General features: G+C 39.0%; 1 protein-coding gene across 1 annotated transcript in view; it reads left to right on the top strand.

Annotated features, from left to right (window-relative positions):
- The window catches only part of LOC111558536 (transforming acidic coiled-coil-containing protein 3-like), a 43,035-nt gene extending 18,929 nt beyond the window's left edge, over nt 1-24,106 (top strand). Inside the window, exon 3 of the mRNA XM_045050110.1 lies at nt 23,471-24,106. Within this exon, the coding sequence (XP_044906045.1) occupies nt 23,471-23,474 (4 nt within the window). The 3' untranslated portion in view covers nt 23,475-24,106. The remainder of the gene's footprint in view (nt 1-23,470) is intronic.
- Nucleotides 24,107-24,691: the final 585 nt, after the last annotated feature.

The following is a 24,691-nucleotide window of genomic DNA, read 5'->3' as shown; positions in this document are numbered from 1 at the left end:
ATTTTTTTTAGTTGAGTTTTCTTTCTCTCTCTTTTTTTAATGAGTCTGGCTAAAAGTTTAGCAATTTTGTTGATCTTTTCACAGAACCAATCCCTGGTTTCATTGATTTGTTCCATTGTCTTTTGTTCTATTGCATTGACTTCTGCTCTAATCTTTATTCCTTCCTTCCTTCCAATGGTTTTAAGTTTTGTTTATTATTTTTCTAGCTCCTTTAGGTGTAAGGTTAGGTTTTGAATTTGAGATTTTTCTTGCTTCTTGAGATAAGCTTGTATCACTATAAACTTCTCTTAGAACAGCTTTTGCTGCATCCCAAGATTTTGAACCATTGCATTTTCATTTTCATTTCTATATATTGATTTCCTCTTTGATTTCTTGTTGACTCATTCATTGTTTAGTAGCATGTTTACTTACCTTCCACATATTTGTGTTCCTTCCAGATTTTTTTCTTGTGGTTGATACCTAGTTTTGCAGCATTGTGGTCAGAAATAATGCATGATATGCCTTAAATCTTTTTGAAGTTTTTGAGATATGTTTGTGTGATCTATTCTGGAGAATATACCCTGTGCATGTTAAAAGAATGTGTATTCTGCTGATTTAGGATGGAATGTTCTGATATATCCGTTAGATCCATTGGGTCCAATGTGCATTTAAAGCTATTCTTTCCTTATTGATACTCTATTTAGATGACCCATCTATTGATGTAAGTGCAGTGTGAAAGTCCCCTACAATTACTGTATTACTATTGATTGTGTCATTTATGTTTGTTATTAACCATTTTATGTATTTGGTGATTTTATGTTGGGTACATAAATATTTACAAATTGTTGTATCTTCTTGTGAGATTGTTCCTCTATGATTATTTAGTGTTCTTCTTTGTTACAGTCTGCTTAAAAGTCTATTGTAAACAGTATAAGTATCACAACCCTGGCTTTCTTTTCATTTCCATTTGCATGATAAATGCTTTTCCATCCTTACATTTTTCAATCTGCATGTGTCTTTAGGTCTGAAATGAGGCTCCTGTAGGAAACATATAGGTGGCCTTTGCTTTTTTTAATCCATTCTATTATCCTATGTCTTTTGGAGTGTTTGGTCCATTTGCATTCAAAGTAATTATTGATAAGTATGTACTTATTGCCATTTTATTACTTCTTCATTGTTGTTTTTGTAGTTCTCTGTTCTTTTCTTCTCTCATGGAGTTCTGGCTTTCTTTACTGATATATTTGGATTCTTTTTTCTTTATTTTTTGCATATCTATTACTGGTTTTTGATTTGTGGTTACCATTAGGTTTATATGTAACATCTTATGCATATAACAGTCTATATTAAGTTGATGGTTACTTAATTTTGAACCCATTCTGAAAGTACTAAATTTTTATTCCTCTCTGGCTTTAAGTATATGATGTCATACTTTACATCCTTTTACTTTATGAATCTTTTGACTGATTTTTATAGATACACTTAATTTTACTGCTTCTGTGCTTCCCACTTTTCTTATTCCTGAATATGGTCTTTCCTTTCCACTTAGAGAGTCCCCTTTAACTCTATAGTATCTCCATGGGGCACTTTGTTGTACTATATCTTTAAGGACGGGGACTTGGTTTCCTATCACCCTCTGGCCCTTCCAAAACCTAGCTTGTAGATATTTAAACTTCTAGGTGTTAAGATAAAACAAAGCAGCACTGTTCTGCAGGCTGGGCAGGCAGCTTGGACGCAGAGTGAAGTCAGAGACCTGAAGAATGCATGGGACACATGAGGGGAGATTGTTTGCTCCTCTGTGAGGGCTTCCTGAATAGCAGTGGGCACAAACTCCCTTCTTCAGGCACAAGAAGGGATGCTATTTTGCTCCTACCCATCAGCACAGATGGACTTTAGTGATCATCACAGTGTCCACAGTGAAGGCTTGAGCAACTTACACCAAGGCCTTACTCCCTGTGCTCTGGAGGTGCATTTTTACTAGGGTAAGTGTGCTTGAGAGCCAGAGCAGCAGCAAGCCCCTCCCCAAGAAGACCAGCACAAACCCCCACACATACCCACCAAGTCTACTAACCATACAGTCCTGCAAATCTTCAGCTCTAGTGGAAATAGGATCTAGCCTCTTTGAACAAGCAGACAAAAACACACTTAGTTAAAACGCACCACACACTGGATACAGTCCAAATACTCCCTACTGCAGGCAAGGAGAAAGTTTGCAGAGGACTCACCTGAGGGAAAGAGAGCCAAAACAACAACAGAGTACACGCAGCATACACCAGAAACACATCCTGAAGTACCAGGCCCTGGACAGTATAGGACCTCTTCTTAATATAGCCATTACTGTCAGGAACAGGAAACATAATAGGCTTTCCTAACACACAGAAAGCAGAGACCTAGACAAAATGCCAAGACAGAGGAATTCATCCCAAAAGAAAGAAAAGGCCATGGCCAAGGATCTAATCAAAATAAGTATAAGTAGTATGCCTGAACCAGAATTTATTTATTATTTTTTTATGGAGTTTATTGTCAAATTGGTTTCCATACAACACCCAGTGCTCATCCCAAAAGGTGCCCTCCTCAATACCCATCACCCACTCTCCCCTCCCTCCCACCCCCCATCAACCCTCAGTTTGTTCTCAGTTTTTAAGAGTCTCTATAGTTTTCAGCATACAGATCCTTTACATCTTTGGTTAGATTTATTCCTAGGTATTTTATGCTTCTTGGTGCAATTGTGAATGGGATCAGTTTCTTTATTTGTCTTTCTGTTGCTTCATTGTTAGTGTATAAGAATGCAACTGATTTCTGTACATTGATTTTGTATCCTGCAACTTTGCTGAATTCCTGTATCAGTTCTAGTAGACTTTTGGTGGAGTCTATCGGATTTTCCATGTATAATATCATGTCATCTGCAAAAAGCGAAAGCTTGACTTCATCTTTGCCAATTTGGATGCCTTTGATTTCCTTTTGTTGTCTGATTGCTGATGCTAGAACTTCCAGCACTATGTTAAACAGCAGCGGTGAGAGTGGGCATCCTTGTCGTGTTCCTGATCTCAGGGAAAAAGCTCTCAGTTTTTCCCTGTTGAGGATGATGTTAGCTGTGGGCTTTTCATAAATGGCTTTTATGATCTTTAAGTATGTTCCTTCTATCCCAACTTTCTCAAGGGTTTTTATTAAGAAAGGGTGCTGGATTTTGTCAAAGGCCTTTTCTGCATCGATTGACAGGATCATATGGTTCTTCTCTTTTTTTTTGTTAATGTGATGTATCACGTTGATTGATTTGCGAATGTTGAACCAGCCCTGCATCCCAGGAATGAATCCCACTTGATCATGGTGAATAATTCTTTTTATATGCCGTTGAATTCGATTTGCTAGTATCTTATTGAGAATTTTTGCATCCATATTCATCAGGGATATTGGCCTGTAGTTCTCTTTTTTTACTGGGTCTCTGTCTGGTTTAGGAATCAAAGTAATACTGGCTTCATAGAATGAGTCTGGAAGTTTTCCTTCCCTTTCTATTTCTTGGAATAGCTTGAGAAGGATAGGTATTATCTCTGCTTTAAACATCTGGTAGAACTCCCCTGGGAAGCCATCTGGTCCTGGACTCTTATTTGTTGGGAGATTTTTGATAACCGATTCAATTTCTTCGCTGGTTATGGGTCTGTTCAAGCTTTCTATTTCCTCCTGATTGAGTTTTGGAAGAGTGTGGGTGTTCAGGAATTGGTCCATTTCTTCCAGGTTGTCCAATTTGTTGGCAGATAATTTTTCATAGTATTCCCTGATAATTGTTTGTATCTCTGAGGGATTGGTTGTAATAATTCCATTTTCATTCATGATTTTATCTATTTGGGTCCTCTCCCTTTTCTTTTTGAGAAGCCTGGCTAGAGGTTTGTCAATTTTGTTTATTTTTTCAAAAAACCAACTCTTGGTTTCGTTGATCTGCTCTACAGTTTTTTTAGATTCTATATTGTTTATTTCTGCTCTGATCTTTATGATTTCTCTTCTTCTGCTGGGTTTAGGCTGCCTTTGCTGTTCTGCTTCTATTTCCTTTAGGTGTGCTGTTAGATTTTGTATTTGGGATTTTTCTTGTTTCTTGAGATAGGCCTGGATTGCAATGTATTTTCCTCTCAGGACTGCCTTCGCTGCGTCCCAAAGCGTTTGGATTTGTATTTTCATTTTTGTTTGTTTCCATATATTTTTTAATTTCTTCTCTAATTGCCTGGTTGACCCACTCATTCGTTAGTAGGGTGTTCTTTAACCTCCATGCTTTTGGAGGTTTTCCAGACTTTTTCCTGTGGTTGATTTCAAGCTTCATAGCATTGTGGTCTGAAAGTATGCATGGTATTATTTCAATTCTTGTAAACTTATGAAGGGCTGTTTTGTGACCCAGTATATGATCTATCTTGGAGAATGTTCCATGTGCACTCGAGAAGAAAGTATATTCTGTTGCTTTGGGATGCAGAGTTCTAAAGATATCTGTCATGTCCATCTGATCCAATGTGTCATTCAGGGCCCTTGTTTCTTTATTGACTGTGTGTCTAGATGATCTATCCATTTCTGTAAGTGGGGTGTTAAAGTCCCCTGCAATTACCACATTCTTATCAATAAGGTTGCTTATGTTTATGAGTAATTGTTTTATATATTTGGGGGCTCCGGTATTCGGCGCATAGACATTTATAATTGTTAGCTCTTCCTGATGGATAGACCCTGTAACTATTATATAATGTCCTTCTTCATCTCTTATTACAGCCTTTAATTTAAAGTCTAGTTTGTCTGATGTAAGTATGGCTACTCCAGCTTCCTTTTGGCTTCCAGTAGCATGATAAATAGTTCTCCATCCCCTCACTCTCAATCTAAATGTGTCCTCAGATCTAAAATGAGTCTCTTGTAGACAGCAAATAGATGGGTCTTGTTTTTTTATCCATTCTGATACCCTATGTCTTTTGGTTGGCACATTTAATCCATTTACATTCAGTGTTATTATAGAAAGATATGGGTTTAGAGTCATTGTGATGTCTGTATGTTTTATGCTTGTAGTGATGTCTCTGGGACTTTGTCTCACAGGGTCCCCCTTAGGATCTCTTGTAGGGCTGGTTCAGTGGTGACAAATTCCTTCAGTTTTTGTTTGTTTGGGAAGACCTTTATCTCTCCTTCTATTCTAAATGACAGACTTGCTGGATAAAGGATTCTCGGCTGCATATTTTTTCTCTCTAGCACACTGAAAATCTCGTGCCAATTCTTTCTGGCCTGCCAAGTTTCAAAAGAGAGATCAGTCACGAGTCTTATAGGTCTCCCTTTATATGTGAGGGCACGTTTACCCCTTGCGGCTTTCAGAATTTTCTCTTTATCCTTGTATTTTGCCAGTTTCACTATGATATGTCGTGCAGAAGATCGATTCAAGTTACGTCTGAACTTGAGTTCTCTGTTGGGAGTTCTCTGTGCCTCTTGGATTTCAATGCCTTTTTCCTTCCCCAGTTCAGGGAAGTTCTCAGCTATTATTTCTTCAAGTATCCCTTCAGCACCTTTCCCTCTCTCTTCTTCCTCTGGGATACCAATTATGCGTATATTATTTCTTTTTAGTGTATCACTTAGTTCTCTAATTTTCCCCTCATACTCCTGGATTTTTTTATCTCTCTTTCTCTCAGCTTCCTCTTTTTCCATAACTTTATTTTCTAGTTTACCTATTCTCTCCTCTGCCTCTTCAATCCGAGCCGTGGTGGTTTCCATTTTGTTATGCATTTCGTTTAAAGCGTTTTTCAGCTCCTCGTGACTGTTCCTTAGTTCCTTGATCTCTGTAGCACGAGATTCTCTGCTGTCCTCTATACTGTTTTCAAGCCCAGCGATTAATTTTATGACTATTATTCTAAATTCACTTTCTGTTATATTATTTAAGTCCTTTTTGATCAGCTCATTAGCTGTTGTTATTTCCTGGAGATTCTTCTGAGGGGAATTCTTCCGCTTGGTCATTTTGGATAGTCCCTGGAGTGGTGAGGACCTGCAGGGCACTTCCCCTGTGCTGTGGTGTATAACTGGAGTTGGTGGGTGGGGCCGCAGTCCGAGCTGATGTCTGCCCCCAGCCCACTGCTGGGGCCACAGTCAGACTGGTGTGTGCCTTCTCTTCCCCTCTCCTAGGGGCGGGATTCACTGTGGGGTGGCGTGGCCCGTCTGGGCTACTTGCACACTGCCAGGCTTGTGATGCTGGGGATCTGGCGTATTAGCTGGGGTGGGTAGGCAAGGTGCACAGGGGCAGGAGGGGCAGGCTTAGCTCGCTTCTCTTTAGGTGATCCACTTCAGGAGGGGCCCTGTAGCAGCGGGAGGGAGTCAGATCCGCTGCCGGAGGTTTGGCTCCGCAGAAGCACAGAGTTGGGTGTTTGCGCGGAGCGAGCAAGTTCCCTGGCAGGAACTGGTTCTCTTTGGGATTTTGGCTGGGGGATGGGCGGGGGAGATGGCGCTGGCGAGCGCCTTTGTTCCCCACCAAACTGAGCTCTGTCGTCTGGGGGCTCAGCAGCTCTCCCTCCCTTTGTCCTCAAGCCTTCCCGCTTTCTGAGCAGAGCTGTTAACTTATGACTTCCCAGACGCTAAGTCGCTCTTGCTGTCGGAACACAGTCCGTCAGGCCCCTCTGCTTTTGCAAGCCAGACTCAGGGGCTCTGCTTGGCCGGCGAGCCACCCCTCCGCCCCGGCTCCCTCCCGCCAGTCCGTGGAGCGCGCACTGCCTCGCCTCCCTTCCTACCCTCTTCCGTGGGCCTCTCGTCTGCACTTGGCTCCGGAGACTCCCTTCTGCTAATCCTCTGGCGGTTTTCTGGGTTATTTAGGCAGGTGTAGGTGGAATCTAAGTGATCAGCAGGACGCGCGGTGAGCCCAGCGTCCCCCTATGCCGCCATCTTCCCTCCAGAAGCTCACCATTGTTATTTAACATAGAACTAGAAGTCCTAGGCTCAGCAATCAGACAACAAAAAGAAATAAAATGCATCCATATTGGCAAGGAAGAAGTCTAACTTTCACTATTCTCATGTGACATGGTACTCTATGTAGAAAACCTGAAAGACTCTACCATAAAATTTCCAGAACTGATATAAGAATTCAGTATAGTCACAGTATACGAAATCAGTGTACAAAAGTCTGTTGAATTTCTATACACCAAAATGAAGCAGCAGAAAGAGAAATCAAGGAATCAATCCCATTTACAATTGTAAATTGTATTATTTTACATAATTTATTGTACATAAATTGCATTTAAGTACAATTGTAAATTGTAAAATGTATGCCAACAAGCATAAGATACCTAAGAATAAACTTAACCAAAGAGATAAAGATGTGTACTCAGAAAACTAGAACACTTTTGAAAGAAATTGAAGATGACACAAAGAAATGAAATAACTTCCTTGATTATGGATTGGAAGAACAAATATTGTTAAAATTTCCATACTACCAAAGCAATCTACACATTTAATGTAATACCCATCAAAATAACCAGCATTTTTCACAGAGCTAGAACAAACAGTCTTAAAATTTGTGTGAAATCACAAAAGACCCCAAATATCCAAAGCAATCTTGAAAAAGAAAAGCCAATGTGGAGGCATCACAATTCGAGACTTCAAGCTATATTACAAAGCTGTAGTTATGAAGACAGTATGGTACAGGCACAAAAAACAGATACATATAGAAAACTCAGAAATGGACCCACAACTACATGGTCAACTACTCTTTCACAAAGCAGGAAATAATATACAATGGAAAAGACAGTCTCTTCAACAAATTGTATTGGGAAAACTGGACAGCAACCTGCAAAAGAATGAATCTGGGACACTATCTTACACCATACACAAAAGTAAATTCAAAATAGATGTGAGACAGGACACCATCAAAATCCTAGAGGAGAACACAGGCAGCACCTCTTTAACATCAGCCATAGCAACTTGTTACCAGATATGCCTCTGAGGCAATAGAAACAAAAATAAAAACTGAACTATTGGGACTCGATCAAGAGAAAGCTTATCTTGAAGGGTAAGTAAAGGAAACAGTCAACAAAACTAAAAGGCAACCTTCAGAATGGAAGAAGGTATTTACAAATGACATGTCTGATAAAGGGTTACTGTCCAAAATATATAAAGAACTTATCAAACTCAACACCCAAAAAAACAAATAATCCAGTTACAAATGGGCAGAAGACATGAATAGAAGACATTTAAAAAAATTTTTTTTTAATGTTTTATTCATTTTTGAGAGAGAGAGAGAGACAGAGCATGAGCAGGAGAGGGGTAGAGAGAGTGGGAGACACAGAATCCAAAGCAGGCTCCAGGCTCTGAATTGTCAGCACAGAGTCTGATGCAGGGCTCAAACTCACGAACAGTGAGATCATGACCTGAGCTGAAGTCAGATGCTTAACCAACTGAGCCACCCAGGCCTCCCCATGAATAGACATCTTTTCCAAAGAAGACCAGCAGATGGCCAACAGACACATGAAAAGATGCTCAACATCACTCATCATCAGGGAAGTACAAATCAAAACTACAATGAGATAACCATCTCATACCTTCAGAATGGCTAAAATTAACATAAGACACAAAAGATGTTGGTGAGGATGTGGAGAAACTGGAACCCTCTAACACTGCTGCTAGGAATGCAAACTGGTGCAGCCACTCTGGAAAACAGTATAGAGTTTCCTCAGAAAGTTCAAAATAGAACTACCCTATGACCCAGTAACTGTATTACTAGGTATTTACCCAAAGGATACATATTGGTTTGAAGGTGCACATACACCCCCAGTATTTATAACAGCATTATCAACAATAGCCAAATTATGGAAAAAGCCCAAATGTCCATTCAACTGATGAATGTATAAAGAAGATGTGGCAGGGGCACCTGGGTGGCTCAGTCAGTTTAGCATCCGACTTCAGCTCAAGTCGTGATCTCCTGGTTCGTGGGTTTGAGCCCCACATTGGGCTCTGCACCGTCAGGCTGACAGTGTGAAGCCCGCTTGGGATTTTCCCTCTTTCTCTCTCTCTGTCACTGCCCTTGCCCGACTCGTGCCTTCTCTCTCTTTCAAAATAAATATACTGTTTTTAGAAAAGTTGATATTTAAAAGAAAAAGAAGATGTGGCATATATATACAATGGAATATTACTCAGCCATCAAAAGAATGAAATCTTGTCATTTGCAATGACATGGATGGAGCTAGAGTGTATTATGCTAAGCGAAATAAGTCAGAGAAAGACAAATATATGATTTCTCTAATGTGTTTAAGAAACAAAACAGGTGAACATAGAGGAAGAGAAAAAAGGGAGGGAGGGAAACCGTAAGAGACTGTTAACCATAGAGAACAAACAGAGGGTTGCTGGAGGGGAGGTAGGTGGAAGATGGGCTAAATAGGTGATTGGTATTACCAAGGGCACTTGGAGGGTAGAGCACTGGTGTTATATGTAAGTGATGAATCACTAAATTCTACTCCTGAGATTAATATTACACATATGTTAACTTACTAGAATTTAAATTAAAACTTGAAATAGGGGCATCTGGGTGGCTTAGTCTGTTAAGCCTCTGACTTCAGCTCAGGTCATGATCACGGCTTGTGGGTTTGAGTCCCATGTCGGGCTCTGTGCTGAAAGCTCAGACCTTGGAGCCCACTTCAGATTCTGTGTCTCCCTCTCTTTCTGCACCTCCACTGCTCATACTCACTCTCTCTCTCAAAAGTAAACATTAAAAAAACTTGAAACAAAAAAATAAATCTAAATAAAATAAAATAGTTCCAGGTATTAAGCCCCACCGCTCATGAAGTTAATTTCCTCTGGTTTTCAAAGCCAAATGTGAGAGATTTGTGTTCCCAGTGTGCATCCCCTGTGCCTGGGATGCCTGGTGTGGGATCTGTTCCTCTCCCCTGTCTGCGTATCACTCCCTCCTGCAGACTGTCCAGGGGATGAGATTGGCTCCCAGCCCTGACTCTGCGCTTTCTGACCTCTTTGACATGGGCTCTTTTCTACATTTAGCTGTGGAGAATCTGTTAAACCAGTCTTCAGATCCTCTGTTTGGATTATTTGCACTGATATGGGTGTTATCTAGGTATATCCTTGAGACAAGGTGAGCCTAGGATCCTCCTACTCCGCCATCTTCCCCAGAAGTCCAAAGGGAACTTTTTTATTTTATTTTATTTTATTTTATTTTATTTTATTTTATTTTATTTTATTTTTAATTTTTTTAATGTTTATTTTTGACAGAGAGAGAGAGCTCACACACATGCACACACATGCACGTGCACAAGCAGGGGAGGGGCAGAGAGAGATGGAGACACAGAATCTGAACAGGCTCCAGGCTCTGAGCTGTCAGCATAGAGCCAGATGCAGGGCTCAGACTCATGAACTGTGAGATCATGACCTGAGCCGAAGGCAGACACTTAACTGACTGAGCCACCCAGGCACTCCATAAAGGGAACTTATTTTAAATAATGCTCTTTTAACAATTAAATATAATCTCCATTTAGACATCTTATTTAGCAGTCTGTTTACTCATCTGTAAACTCCTTTTTGCTTTTTCTTGTTTGATCCATGTGCTAGAGAATCATTTCAGGCACCAGAATTATTTTTTAAATAGACTTATTTTAAACGATCAAATATTTGAAAGTCTGAAAAAAATGGAAAATACATTCATTTAACAGAAAGCTATGTAATATCATAATATTTGAAAGTATTCTATAAGAGGATAAATTCATCTTATATTAAATTTTGTTAAGTTCTAGTTAATTTAATAACACAGGATGCATCATTTTGATAAATATTTAACCAAGTATAAAACATTCCAATCTATTCCATGTAGGTCATAGGACTGAATTAAACATTGGAAATATATGATGTTTTTGTTTCTCATTTTCTTTCAATATTTGGGTTGTGAAAGGCAAAATCAATTGTTATATTCTCCATTAAAAATGTAGTCCAGGGGAGCCTGGGTGGCTCAGTCCCATGATCTGACTTGGGCTCAGGTCATGTTCTTGCAGTCTGTGAGTTTGAGCCCTATGTCATCAGGCTCTGTGCTGACAGCTCAGAGCCTGGAGCCTGCTTTGAATTCTGTGTCTGCCTTTCCTCTGCCTCTCCCCCATTCATTCTCTCCCTTTCTCTCTCCCTCTCTCTCTCTCTCTCAAAAATAAACATTAATTTTTTTAAATGCAGTCCATAAAGTTGTAGCATAATAAACGCTAAAATATTCCTCTAAAAAAGTATTAATTAGGAGGCACCTGGGTGGCTCAGTCGGTTAAGCATCCTACTTCGGCTCAGGTCATGATCTCACGGTCCGTGAGTTCGAGCCCCACATCGGGCTCTGTGCTGATAGCTCAGAGCCTGTAGCCTGCTTCAGATTCTGTGTTTCCCTCTCTCTGACCCTCCCTCATTCATTCTCTATCTCTCTCTGTCTCAAAAATAAAATAAACATTAAAAAAAAGTATTAATTAGGGGCAGCTGGGTGGCTCAGCCAGTGAAGCATCCAACTTTGGTTCAGGTCATGATCTCGTGGTTTTTGAGTTTGAGCTCTGCATCAAGTTCTGTGCTTGGAACCAGGATCTGCTGCAGATTCTGTGTCTCTCTCTCTTTTCCTCCCCTGCTCATACTCACTCTCTCTGTCTCTCTCTCTCTCTCAAAAATAAATAAACATTAAAAAATGTTTTTAAGTATTAATTATAAAAAGTTTTTAAAAAATAACTCATGTAATTTGTTTTTGCAATTCAGTAACCAAAAATAATTTAAGTATACTACATCTCTTCACCTTGACACTTTGGCTCCAAAGAAACACTCATGACAAAGTTATCAGCAATAAAATTATTAAGTAGACAATATACTATAAGTGGACATTATATACAGTACTTAATTCTCCATATAGTTTTATCAAATGAAAGTTCTGAAAATAATGTAAATTTAAGCTGAAAACTTAAATTCACATTCAGATTTGTTGCCTCTGCCATTTGTTGTCCCATAATCTATTTTTAGCCTTTTCTGTCTGTCATTCTTGTTCATTTTCTATCCAATGGGGTTACTTGGAGGGCATTTTCCCCCCATTTTGAAATAGGATTTTTCATTCCTGGCAACTTCATGGTGGTGTAGTGACAGGCATCAGTAGAAATCAGAATATGAGCTTGACCAGTTGATAAATCAGATAATGGATTTGAACCATCATGCTGTTATATTTTAAAAGCTGTGAAAAGAAAGTTAGCTTTTTCACAGATTGTTTTTCATGCACTGTTTTCACACTTAAGCATAAATTCACCTGGTAGTGGAAATAGATGTAATAAATTTGAGAGAACTAATTGTGATGATAGTGCAGTTACTGACATTGAATTCACTTCCAACCCTCATTTCATCTGCAGAAAGATAGAGATGTTTATGTCATCTGTACAGCATTAAACTAAGGCAATTAGAAATGAATTCTGTTAAGCATGTGATTCCCTTTCCATGCCTTTTTTCTCACATGTTTTTCTATTTCATTATTGAATCCATAGTAACACTGTAAAGAATAATTAAGCAAAAACTTGCAAAATAACAGATGAAAAAACATGTCTTCCATTCCAAAATACCCTTGGAAATTTTATGAGTATAACTGATACTGGATGACATTGTATTTGAACAAGAAAAAATTGAGGTGCCAGGCAAGGTATAAACTCCTTTCTGGGAGATGGTGGCAAGCTGGAGCAAGGCAGAGGGAGCCTGCAAAGATTGTGTCCACCAGCCTCCATTCCCTAAGAGCACCTCTTTAGGCCTCTAGTTGAATGACAAACCAGAAATCTGCCCTCACGCCAAAGTTCTTCAATAAGCAAATAGGCCTCTTTCCTAGAAAGACAGGAGGTATGTTTCAGTCAGCTATCTGTGCAATGCCCTGCGGGTGGTAGTCTACCAAGAACTGTCTCTCCAACTGTTACTGGCTCGTAGGATCCAGGATCCCAAGTTCCTCTGACCTTTACAACTAGGTGATTAAGGGGTGTCCTCTGGGCAACAGCCACAAAGCCGAGGGCACAAGATGTATATAAAAGCTCCCCTCTGGAAGATAGTGCTGCTCTGGAGCACTGCAGAGGGAGAGCTTAAAAATGGCACCCACCAGCTAGAGTGAGGCAGAGAGAGAGTTTATAGATACCATCCACCCGGAGAAGGGAAAAATTTTTTTAATTTAAAAAAGAAGATGGCCCCTGCTGGCTAGAGCACAAAGATGACACACACCAGCCGGAAAGAGGCAGAGGGGGGAGTGTATAGATGGTGACCGCAGGAAAAAAAAGAGGAAAACAGAGATGACACACACTGAGAGAGACAGAGAGAGAGCATGAGATGGTACCCACCAGCCAACATGCCCCTTGAATATGAGAATGTGTGCTAAATTAGATGCTTGCCTCCCACGCCAAACTTTAAGATTACCAAATGAGCCTCAATCACATAAAGTATGGGCATCTCTTGATCAGCTGTTTCTGTGCTGGGCCCTGAGGCAGGTGAGTCCAAGTACACAAACCCTTTAAAGAGTCATTTCTCAGGTTGTCATAGCTTTGTGTGTCTCATGGATATGAGTCTAGTTGTTTTTCAAAGCTAGATGTTTTGGGTCTCATCTCTCAGGTGCTAGGTGTTAAAAATAGGATGCCCAATGTGGGGTTCAAACTACTTCGATGTGGGCCTTCTCATTCTCCAGATGTTTATGGGTTGCTCAGACAGTTTTTAGGATTTTTCAGAGGAAGTTGTTCCATATATAGCAGCACATTCAGTGTGTTCATGGAAAGAGGTGTTCTCTGGACCCTCTACATCATCTCGAGCTGTAACCTCTCCAAATCCAAATGGTTCTGAAAGAAAAGGACAAACTTACTGTAATTATAAACTCCATGGAAAAATCTTTCTCTGACTTCTTCAAATGGTTTGAGAAACAGAAGGAAGTGATTAAAGGCTACCACATAAGTAATGAATCACTGAAGGTATGTACTGAGGATTAAATAATAATAATTGAAAAGGAAGGCCAGAAATACCAAGTGCTAAAGACCCACACAGAAAAGAAACTCACACTGCCAAATGAGGACATCACTCAGGTCTGGAGCAAGGCCCAAAATGAGGCCTTGGCTTCTCAGGTAAGCCTGAGGAAGGAGCAGATGCACATCCATTCTCTAAAGAAGACCACTGAGGAGAAGACTAAAAAAAATGACCTCATTGTGGCAACCTCATTTCTAAGATGGAGAAGATCTGACACAGAAGTCTTTCCCCAGTGCTCATCCTCCCTCCTTTCTGTTTTTCTGTATGAGTTTGTCTGTTAGAATAGTTCATGTTCTTTCTTCTCAACCTCCACTCATTTTTAGACTAGATTGGTTTGAAAAGAAGACTAAATAAAGTTTACTTTAAGAGAGAAAGAAAGAGAGGGCACTTCTGTGCAAGTGCTCTGGTCAACAGCCTCAGCTGAGACCCACCTATATACATTCCAGACTAGGTTCCTGAAACATGAGTAAAGAAGTCTCCAGAAGATCTCAGTCCCTAGCCTTTCAAATATTCCCAGATAATACATTAGACCTTATGAAGACAAGCTGTTCTCACTGTGACTTCTCCACATTCCTCATACACAACCAGGGAACATGATAAAATAATAGTTCCTTTAAACCACAGAATTTTGAGGCAGTTTGTTATGTAGTAAGAGATAACTGGAATGTTTCCCCATCTTTCCCATCCCATTTTCCATTTTCCAAATGTCCCCAGTTCATTTGGGGTCCATGTCATTTGAGACAACTAAATTCTCCCACAGCTCCAAGGGTGAAATACGTTGATACAAGGTAATCCAATTGTCAGTGCTATTCCTCTAGCAACAAAGACTAGTACATGCAAGTGCACATGAACTAAGCCAGACTCTAATATTCAGGTTGACCATTAAAAGCTATGCTTGGAATTTACTGTAACAGGTGTTTTTCTTTTCTCCTCTTTTCTCTTTTCTTTTCTTTTTTCTTTTCTTTTCTTTTCTTTTTTCTTTTCTTTTCTTTTGCCTGAACAATTTAGACTTACAGGAATTATTTGCTTTAATCAGCAGGAAGCCAATCTGAAAATAAAGGCAACACATGGAGGAAAAGAGAGTTGAGAACCTCAAAAACTCATACCTGGGGCCCTGATGACATCATAAACTTTTTTTTAATGTTATTTTATTTTTGAGAGAGAGAGAGAGAGAGAGCATGAGTGGGGGAGGGACAGAGAGGGAGACACAGAATTCAAAGCAGGTTCCAGGCTCCAAGCTGTCAGCACAGAGCCCGACATGGGGCTTGAACTCATGGACTGTGAGATCATGACCTGAGCCAAAGTCAGACGCTCAACCAACTGAGCTACCCAGGCACCCCAACATCATAAACTTTTCAATTAAACTCTTCCCTTAAATTTGTTCTTCTGGATATTTTAGTTACATACTCTTCCTTTATTATTTAATCCAGTTTGTGTTGAGCTTTCTATTGCATCCAAAAGCATTATAAATTTTCTATGCATAAACCTAAAAACTTTCTGGAAAGACTCATATCCGTGGCTACCATGGATGAAAGAACTGAGAAGGAGGAAACCTTTTATTTTTCATCTTATAATTTTCTCTGTGTTTGAATTATCTAACAATATGGACCAATTACTTTTTTTCCACATTGACAGGAATCATCTCAGTGGTGAAATAGGCCATTTTTTGGTGTTGTTAATCATATTTTTCTGTATGATATCCAACCACTCTCACATGATCCATAAGTTACTCCTTCCTATAATACACAAAGATATCAAGTAGTTAGTATGCTGGGTAATTTCACAGTAAGTCCAGTGTTTAACCCATGCTATCCCCGAGCAGAGTAGGAAAATAAAGCTGAGAGCTATTCAAGAATTTCCCAAAGGTGACAAAACAAGTTAAGTAGTCAAATTAGTATTTAACTAGTGGTAAATCAAAGTCTGCCTGATACCATAGTCAGTGCTCATAACTGTCTTACCATCAATTACTCAAGTGCTTGTCCAACTAGTATTTGAACATTCAATCCCATGATAAAGATAAGTCTGTCAACCTTTCTTTATGTTGAAAAACAACAAAAATTAGTTATCTCTCTGTTAATTCCACCTGAGAAAAGTTTTTTTTTGTTTGTTTGTTTTTTGTTTCTTTTTTTTCCTGACTATGCTGAACAACCTAATCTCTCATCCAGGTACTTTTCTTTTAAATATTTGAAGAAAGTTATGGCTCCCCCTTAATAGCTCCCTACATGTACCCACCATATCCACTCTCACATGCAAATACATACGTACCCAACATACACACACACGCACACGCACACACTCACATACACAAAAACCATTCCTTTTCTAAATGTCTTTAAATCCTATAAAATAATCTATCAAACCTTCCTTAAAGCCACCTTGTCCATTTTCTCACTGTTGTGATCCCATTTTCTCACCACTATCTTGTACCTTCTCACCCTTTTAAAACTAAAGACTGCAAAGTGTAATTGATTTTCCCAAGGACACAATGCTACCTATTGATTGAATACAAGATGTCTGAATACTACTTTCTTATGCATCAATATCAAATACTCCTCATCAGGCATAGCCCACACAATTCTATATAGTGGTATTTATGTGTGTTTATCCCCATTCAGACAGACAGATAGGTAGATAGATAGGCAAACAGATCATTACTCTGATATCCCACTAATACATTAACAACTTTGTATGAAAATCCAACAAGGAAAGGCAAGGCTGAATATTTCAGACCAGAGACTAAGAATTTAGAATGCTTACCGATGTGATAGAATAAATAACAATTGAGATTTTTTAAGTGCTATGACAGACATTCAAAGAAGCAGTGTATCTAAATCAGCCTGTATTTAGTTGTGAGTTGGAAACAATTCCTGGCTAAGAACATATGCCCAGTTTAGAATTATGCATTTCTCTTCCAGAGAGAGCATTTCACAAGAAAGTTTTCTCATGCCCATCATCAGAGTCTATGAAAAAAATGGTATCTGGGAAAATTGCACAGATGCCAATAAAAAGGCAACAACATAAGCCCATATTCAGTCTCCGGCTCCATGCACAAAGAGGAATTGTGCATTGGAAAAAGAAAGATTATCACATAACATCTACCATAGCTCTCCTTTGCTTCCAGACAATGCGGATAGCATAGTCCCATAGTACCCACCTTCCAACCTCCATTCCCTGTTCCTTGCAATCCTCCAATTTCCTATATATACTATTGAACCCTATAACACACCTTATATATAAACGTGTGGGAATTTTACCCATTCATCCACAACTATCTCTATGATTCCTAAGTACAAGTCTTCTCACAATTTGCATTGTGTTATTAGGTGTGATAGGAGAGCATTAACCAATGAAAGGACCAGGCGACCCCCCTAAATTGTTTTTGCTTCTTTCTCCAGTCCTCCCTGAATTACTATCTTTAGGATAAGGTTGCAGGACAATGATATACATAATGCATTCCCTCAGGCCATCCCCCTTTAAACAGGCTTCCATTAAAGGGTTCTATCTTCCAGCTTCTTTTAATCATCCCTACACCAATCTGTATTTCCTTACAAGGTCCCAAATCATTTCCCTTTAATTTTTTCCTTGATCATATTCTAGACTTCACTTCTAAAAAAACAGGTTATTATTCTGCTCCAATCCTTAATGTCTTGATTATACTTAAAAAATGCACTTAAAAATACTTTATTAGCATGTGCCATAAAGAGTAATGTTGCTACTCTAATTGGTACTGCAGGGATTTTCCTCTTCCAGTCACTTAAAATATTACGTCTTAAACAGAAATATTCTTACTGTGACTCTGAGCAGAGTTTCTTTATCTCCCAAAGATTATCCAGAGCCTACCTTATTTCCTACCTAAGTCCTTGAAAGACTTGTGAACTTTGTCATCTCATTAAGTATAAATTCTTTGTTTTATGAAAACATTTCCCTATAGTTGGTGATAGTAGCTTCCTTACGTAAAGTTCTGTAAGCTCTGTACATTACCTTGGAGTTATGCACAGCAACATAAAAGCCCAGACTGACTTGAACATACTGACTAATTTACTTGGTCTTATTCTGACTCACCACACGTCATTGTTTACGTCAAAGTTCATAAATCTTCACTTGAGGGGCGCCTGGGTGGCTTAGTCGGTTAAGCATTGGACTTCAGCTCGGGTCATGATCTCACAGTCTGTGAGTTTGATCCCTGTGTCAGACTCTGTGCTGACAGCTCATAGCCTGGAGCCTGCTTCGGATTCTGTGTCTCCCTCTCCCTCTCTGCCCCCTCCCACTTCCTCTATCTCTCTCTCTCTCAAAAATAAACATTAAAATTTTTTTTTCAATAAATAAACCTTCACTTGGAAAGGGTGATTCATATACAAGTCTCAACTGTTGAATAAAAACTAAGCTTGTGTACAATATAGTAAAGAACAAAAGTGCATGTGTTTTTGTTATATACATTTTCTTTTGATGGTAGTAAACTACTACAAGTGGGTTTTCATGTTTCAACTTAATAAATTCCGCAGCTCATAATTGTGTAAATTAAGACAAGGCCATTGTGAAACAGCAGTTAAAACTACACTATGAAACAGCCCTATATTTTTGAGACCCCAAATACTCTGTGTTAAGTTTAAACTCAGGAGAGTAATATTTGCCCATCTTTAACCCTGAAGCTCAGAAAAACTTCATTTAGTTAAGTTTTAGGGTATATGCCCCATCAATAAAGTAAACCCAGGGGTGCCTGGGTGGCTCAGTCGATTAAGCCTCCAGCTCTTGGTTTTGGCTCAGGTCATGATTTCATGGTTTTGTGAGTTCAAGCCCCACATCAAGCTCTGCACTGTCAGCGTGGAGTCTGCTTGGGGTTCTCTGTCTCTCTATCTCTCTCTGCCCCCTCCCACACTTGCATTGTCTCTGCTGCTCTCAAAATAAATAAACTTAAAAAAAAAAGTAAATCCAAATCACCTAATGTATACTGAGTATGTACTATAAGACACCTATGTAGAACATCCAATCGTGATCTAAACATACTGTTAAGACTGGCCAGGTAGTTTTTCTCACATGAACAGTCATTATTCCACTTTGCTTATGATTAGATCCTATCTGTTTGACCCTACATGTTTCTAGTTCTAGAATTGTCTCAATAATTGAAGTATTGTTAATTTGACAGAATAGTTTAAATTAGATTGAGTCTTCCAAGATGAGGAGTACATCATTAGTGTCAAGTATAGAAAAGTCTAGTGCTGAATTGATTAAGAAAAACCTAAAACAAAGAATTTTAATCCATTAAAGTGAGGCCACAAGATTAAATAAAGAGAAATTCTCAGTACAGGTATAAACATATGTGACAATACTGGACAGATGTTTAAATGTTACGTGGCTTCCTTGAGCAGATGCATCATTCACTGTTCTATTTCAGTAAGCAGGGAACATCATAATGAAATAAACAGACACATTTGGCAACAAGAGATCATCATTTTTATGAATTATATTTTTTGAAGATGGGACATTTTAAAGGATTTTGCTTCCATATATCATCATACCTGGTGTAAATTTATAATGTGTCCTGTTTTTCAAAACTAAATCAAATCAAGTTTCAGGGAGATGAAATGAACTGATGAAAAGCTGTTTTTGAATCTTTGACAGGGTTTCAGCTTTTTTTTTTATCAAGGCAAATCTGTCTTGTAGCATGTTAATGTAAATTATGGTAGTGAATGTCATATCTCCATCTGCTCCAACAATCTGTTAAAACACACAATTCTTTTCTAGGGAAGAGTTTATAATCTTCTAGCATATTGCTATCAATACCCCTCCTGAATAATCTATGTCTTGGCAAAATCTATTCTTCACCAATGACCTAATTCCCTGCCCTGGCAGAATTTCTTGGTGATATCCCCAGAAGCATATAAATATTTCTTCTCTATTCCTAGAGAGAGTTTTATCAGCTCTCAATACCATCCTCTGTCCTGTGTGCATCCGTCCACATAAATGCAGCAGACACTTCATTTAGAAATCACTATGGGAGCTAGTTCTTCACATCAGAATATTCACTTTGGAAAACAGGGAAAGAAGTCAAAGGGAAAAACAGAGCTTTTAATCACAGCAAGTGTGGACTTAGAACATCCTTAGAGTTCAGTTTTCCAAAGCACCAGAATTGATTTGATGGAAAGAGCCTATCCCAAGAATCAGGTTTGGTGGCTCTGCTGTTTTGAGATCTTGTGCAAGTTACTTAACATTCAAAGTGTCATTCCCCTCGTGTATAACAATATCTACATCAATGAACAAGTGAAATCTTTTGTGAAAGTATCATAAAATTCTATAACTGTATTAGTTATTTAAGGTAAGACAGCCTTACTTCTCTTTTTCCTGTAAACATTAAGAATACAAATCTGTGTTGTAGACTCTTAAGTCTAAAGTTCTCTCTTGGCCAGCAAGATAGCGGGATGCAGGATTAAAGTGAGAGATGGCTAATATCCGGGAAAAGACAAGAGCCCAGAATAAGGATCATTGCCCCGTATTTATTAAGATCAGAAGGCTACAAATGTGATAGATGTGCACAAAGAGACAATGAATCTGTGAAAATTAACTCATGGGCATGAGGGAAAGGGGGTTTTGAAGATACACAATGTTCAGGGTTTGGGTCAATATAAAACAAAATCCTGGCACCAGGCAGATGGGCAGATGGTTGTTAGCAGCATACAGGAGGCACCATGTCTGTTTATCTTGCTAGCCTAGGGGATAAGACAGATAGGGCAAATAACCTCAGGGTTAACAAGGCACCTTTTCTTTTGCTTGTCATTTCTGCTCTGGGCAGTATCACCCACAGTGCAGCACGGTGGTCTATAGCCCCATTTACCTGCTTACCTAATTTGGTCCTTACTTCCTGTGAAAGCAGCTTGCTGTTATAGTACTAAATTGGGGGGCGCCTGGGTGGCTCAGTCGGTTGGGCGTCCGTCTTTGGCTCAGGTCATGATCTCGCGGTCCGTGAGTTCGAGCCCCGCGTCGGGCTCTGTGCTGACCGCTCAGAGCTTGGAGCCTGTTTCAGATTCTGTGTCTCCCTCTCTCTCTGACCTTCCCCCATTCATGCTCTGTCTCTCTCTGTCTCAAAATGAATAAACGTTAAAAAAATTAAAAAAAAATAGTACTAAATTATGGGGGGGGGGGGGGCGTTTTTGCCCTGAATGCCTTATCTTGCTTACTTCATATACCTATGTATTGGGGTCCTTTGCCCTCCTCTCTATTCTGGGTGCCTTTACACCCCCTCTCTATTCTGGGTGCCTCTACACCCCCTGTATATTCTGGGGGCATTTGCACTCCCCTCTCTATCATGGGTGCCTTTGCATCCCCCTCTCTCTTGGGGTCCTAATCTTGTTTACCCAAACTCGTGTGAGCATCCTATGGCTTTGTAATTCTCTGTCCCTTGTTAACCCATTGGTGTAAGCCCAGGAAATTTCTAAGCTTATTCCCCACAAATCTGTACATTATTTTCACATGCTGTGTTTTTAACTCCTAATTTAAGTTTCACAAAATAAATAAAACATGATAACTAGCATCTTAGAATATTAACTTGGAAGATATCTTAAATAGCATTTATTTTAATTACCTCATCTTAAAGAACTTTTTAAAAATGATTATCAGAAAAGTTAAATGCTTTGACACTGATCTTAGTGCTGTGATTATTTAAAACTGTGCTAAAATATTTTATTATAAAACCATATTAAGGTCAGAATTTTTTGCTTTTAACAAAAGAACACTTTATTTTATACATATTTGTATATTGCATGTATACTTACATGTAATTTAAGATTTTACTGAGACAGTGTTGGGCTATTCAGGGTAAGACTCAGCTAGATGACATTAGGACAGGTACTGAGAAAAATAAGCACACTCTCTGTCTTCAAGGTACTATAATCTATAAAGGGAAGAAAACAAACAAAAAATTACTGGTTTTTTTATGTTTATTTATTTTTGACAGAGAGAGAGACAGAGCATGAGTGGGGGAGGGGCAGAGAGAGAGGGAGACACAGAATCCGAAGCAGGCTCCAGGCATCAGGCTCTAGGCTCTGAGCTGTCAGCACAGAACCCAAAGCGGGGCTCGAACTCACAGACTGCGAGATCATGACCTGAGCCAAAGTCGGACGCTCAACTGACTGAACCACCCAGGCGCCCCCAAAAATTACTGTCTTTTATAAAACTCAACATACTCTTACCTAGTAGTCCAGCAATCACAATCCTTTTTAATTATTTGAAGGAGCTGAAAACTTATGTCCACACAAAAGCCTGCACACAAATGTTAATAGCAACTTTATTCAAATTACCAAAACTGGAAGCAACCAGTGGGTGAATGGATAAATAATGGCCCATCCAGACAATGGAATTTTATTAAGTACTGAATAGAAATGAGCTATCAAGCCATGAAAACAACCCATGAAACATGGAGGAAACGTAAAAGCATATTACTAAATGAAGCAAGTCAATCTGGAAAGGTTACATACTGTATGATTTTGATTATGTAACATTCTGTAAAAGGCAAGACGGTGGAGAGATGGAAAAGAGCAGTAGTTGATAGGTGTTAGGGAAAAGGGAGAGCTTATTCGGTAGAGCACAGAGAATTTTTAGGGCAGTGAAACTACCCTATGATATGGTACTGACATGATACCATAATGACATGATACAATGATATGATACTGCAGGATATGATAATGACGTATGCACATTTCTATACATTTTTCCAAACCTACAGAATGTATAACAGAAGTGAACCACAAGGTAAACTATGGTGATAACAACATGTCAGTGTAGATTCATAAATTGTAACAAAGTACCACTCCGGTGGAGGATGCTAATAACGGAGGCGTATTTGCATGTGTGTGGGCAGTGCAATGTGGGAAATCTCTGTACCATTGTTGTATACCTAAAACTGCTATTAAAAAAATACTTTAAAAAATATTAAGTCATGGGCAAAGGCAAAGACCATAATAAATATGTATAACACACTAATGTTTACAAGAAGAGAAACAGCTCACATCCCAATCTATTATTTCTCAATTGTTAGTAACCGTTGACAACCCATTCCTTGTAAATTTGAGTAGACCGTTTTGTATCTCCTCTCTTGTGGACCTAATTGGTCTTTGATTCACATTTAGTTAGTTAGTTAGTTAGTTAGTTAGTTAGTTAGTTAGTTAGTTTTCATGGCTATGAATTGCTAAGCCATTTCATGACACACACCTTCTTCCAGTCTCCGTTCATTATTTTTTTTAATTTGTTTTAAGTTTATGTATTTTGAGAGAGAGAGCACACATGCAACACATGCATTGGGGAGGGGCAGAGACAAAGGGAGAGAGAGAATCCCAAGCAGACTCTGTGCTGTCAGCACAGAGCCTGATGCAGGGCTCAATATCATGAACTGTGAAATCATGATCTGATCCGAAATCAAAAGTCAAGCTTAACCGACTGAGCTATCCAGGCGCCCCTGATTCACTTTTAAATGATTATGGATATACAACTTTTTCGGGACAAACTTCTTAAATGAATTCTCTCTTCTCTCCCCCAGGTAGAAGTCACTAATGGAATTCTGGGCATATTACTATTACAGCACTTATTACTGGGAGCATATGGCAACTCTTGGTTTATTCATGTCTCCCCTCTATAATCTGAGATCCGTGGAAAGGGAAAAGATTGCCTTCTCCAGCTGAGGATTTCCTCATGCTGCCATCCCTTCCTTGCTCCCTATGCAAATGGCATGGAGTCTGTAACCAAGAGACTCCAGGAAACGTTTGTCCAATCAGTGTAAGTGCTTTAAAGTGACAGTGAAACAAAAGGGTTGAAACTGCCTTCTACAAAGAAACACAATTTAATAATTAAAGTAGTCAAAGTTGCTCTGCTGTGGGAAGACAGTTTTGACTACATCAATCAAGGACTGTAGTAAGTTCCAAGCTTCCAATGCCCTCAAGCATTGTAGGAACAATGTCATAAACCAAACCAAGTGAAAATGGAACCAAGGAACTTGAAAATTCAAAGTTAAAGTGAGGGGATGAAGAATTTGTTCTGCTTGGGAAAATGAAACATATAGGTCTATTTTTCCACATTGACTTAGTCAACAGTGTCACTTCCTATGTTAGATTATACATCTGTTCATTGATTGCTACATGCCAACAAAACCTTGAATTAAAAACAAAAAAATACCCTTGAATTTGCTTATTCAGTGATGATTTTTAAAGATTGAAAATTTTAGACATGAACAGACATTTCTCCAGAGAAGGTATATAGATGACCAACAGACACCTGAAAAGATGCTCAACATCAGGGAAATTCAAATCAAAACCATGATGAAATATTACCTCACACCTATCAGAATGGCTAAAATCAAAACTTCAAGAAATAAGTGTTGGCAAGGATGAAGAGAAAAAGGAACCCTTATGCATTGTTGGTGGGAATACAAACTGGTGTAGCCACTGTGAAAGACAGTATGGTGATTCCTCAAAAAATTAACAGTAGAACTACCTTACCATCCACAAATCGCACTACCAAGTATTTATCCAAAGAGTATTAAAACACTCGTTTGAAGAGATATATGTACCCTTATTGCAACATTATTCACAATACCCAAACTATAAAAACAACCTAAATATCCATCGAGAGATGAATGGATAAAGATGTAGTATATATACAATGGAATATTATTCAGCCATAAAAAATAATGAAATCTTGCTATTTGCAACAACATGAATGGATCTAGAGAATATAATGCTGAGCTAAATAAACCAGTCACAGA

This window comes from Felis catus, chromosome F2, assembly GCF_018350175.1.
Source record: "Felis catus isolate Fca126 chromosome F2, F.catus_Fca126_mat1.0, whole genome shotgun sequence".
Taxonomy (NCBI): domain Eukaryota; kingdom Metazoa; phylum Chordata; class Mammalia; order Carnivora; family Felidae; genus Felis; species Felis catus.
This window is presented reverse-complemented; position numbering and strand designations above follow the sequence as displayed.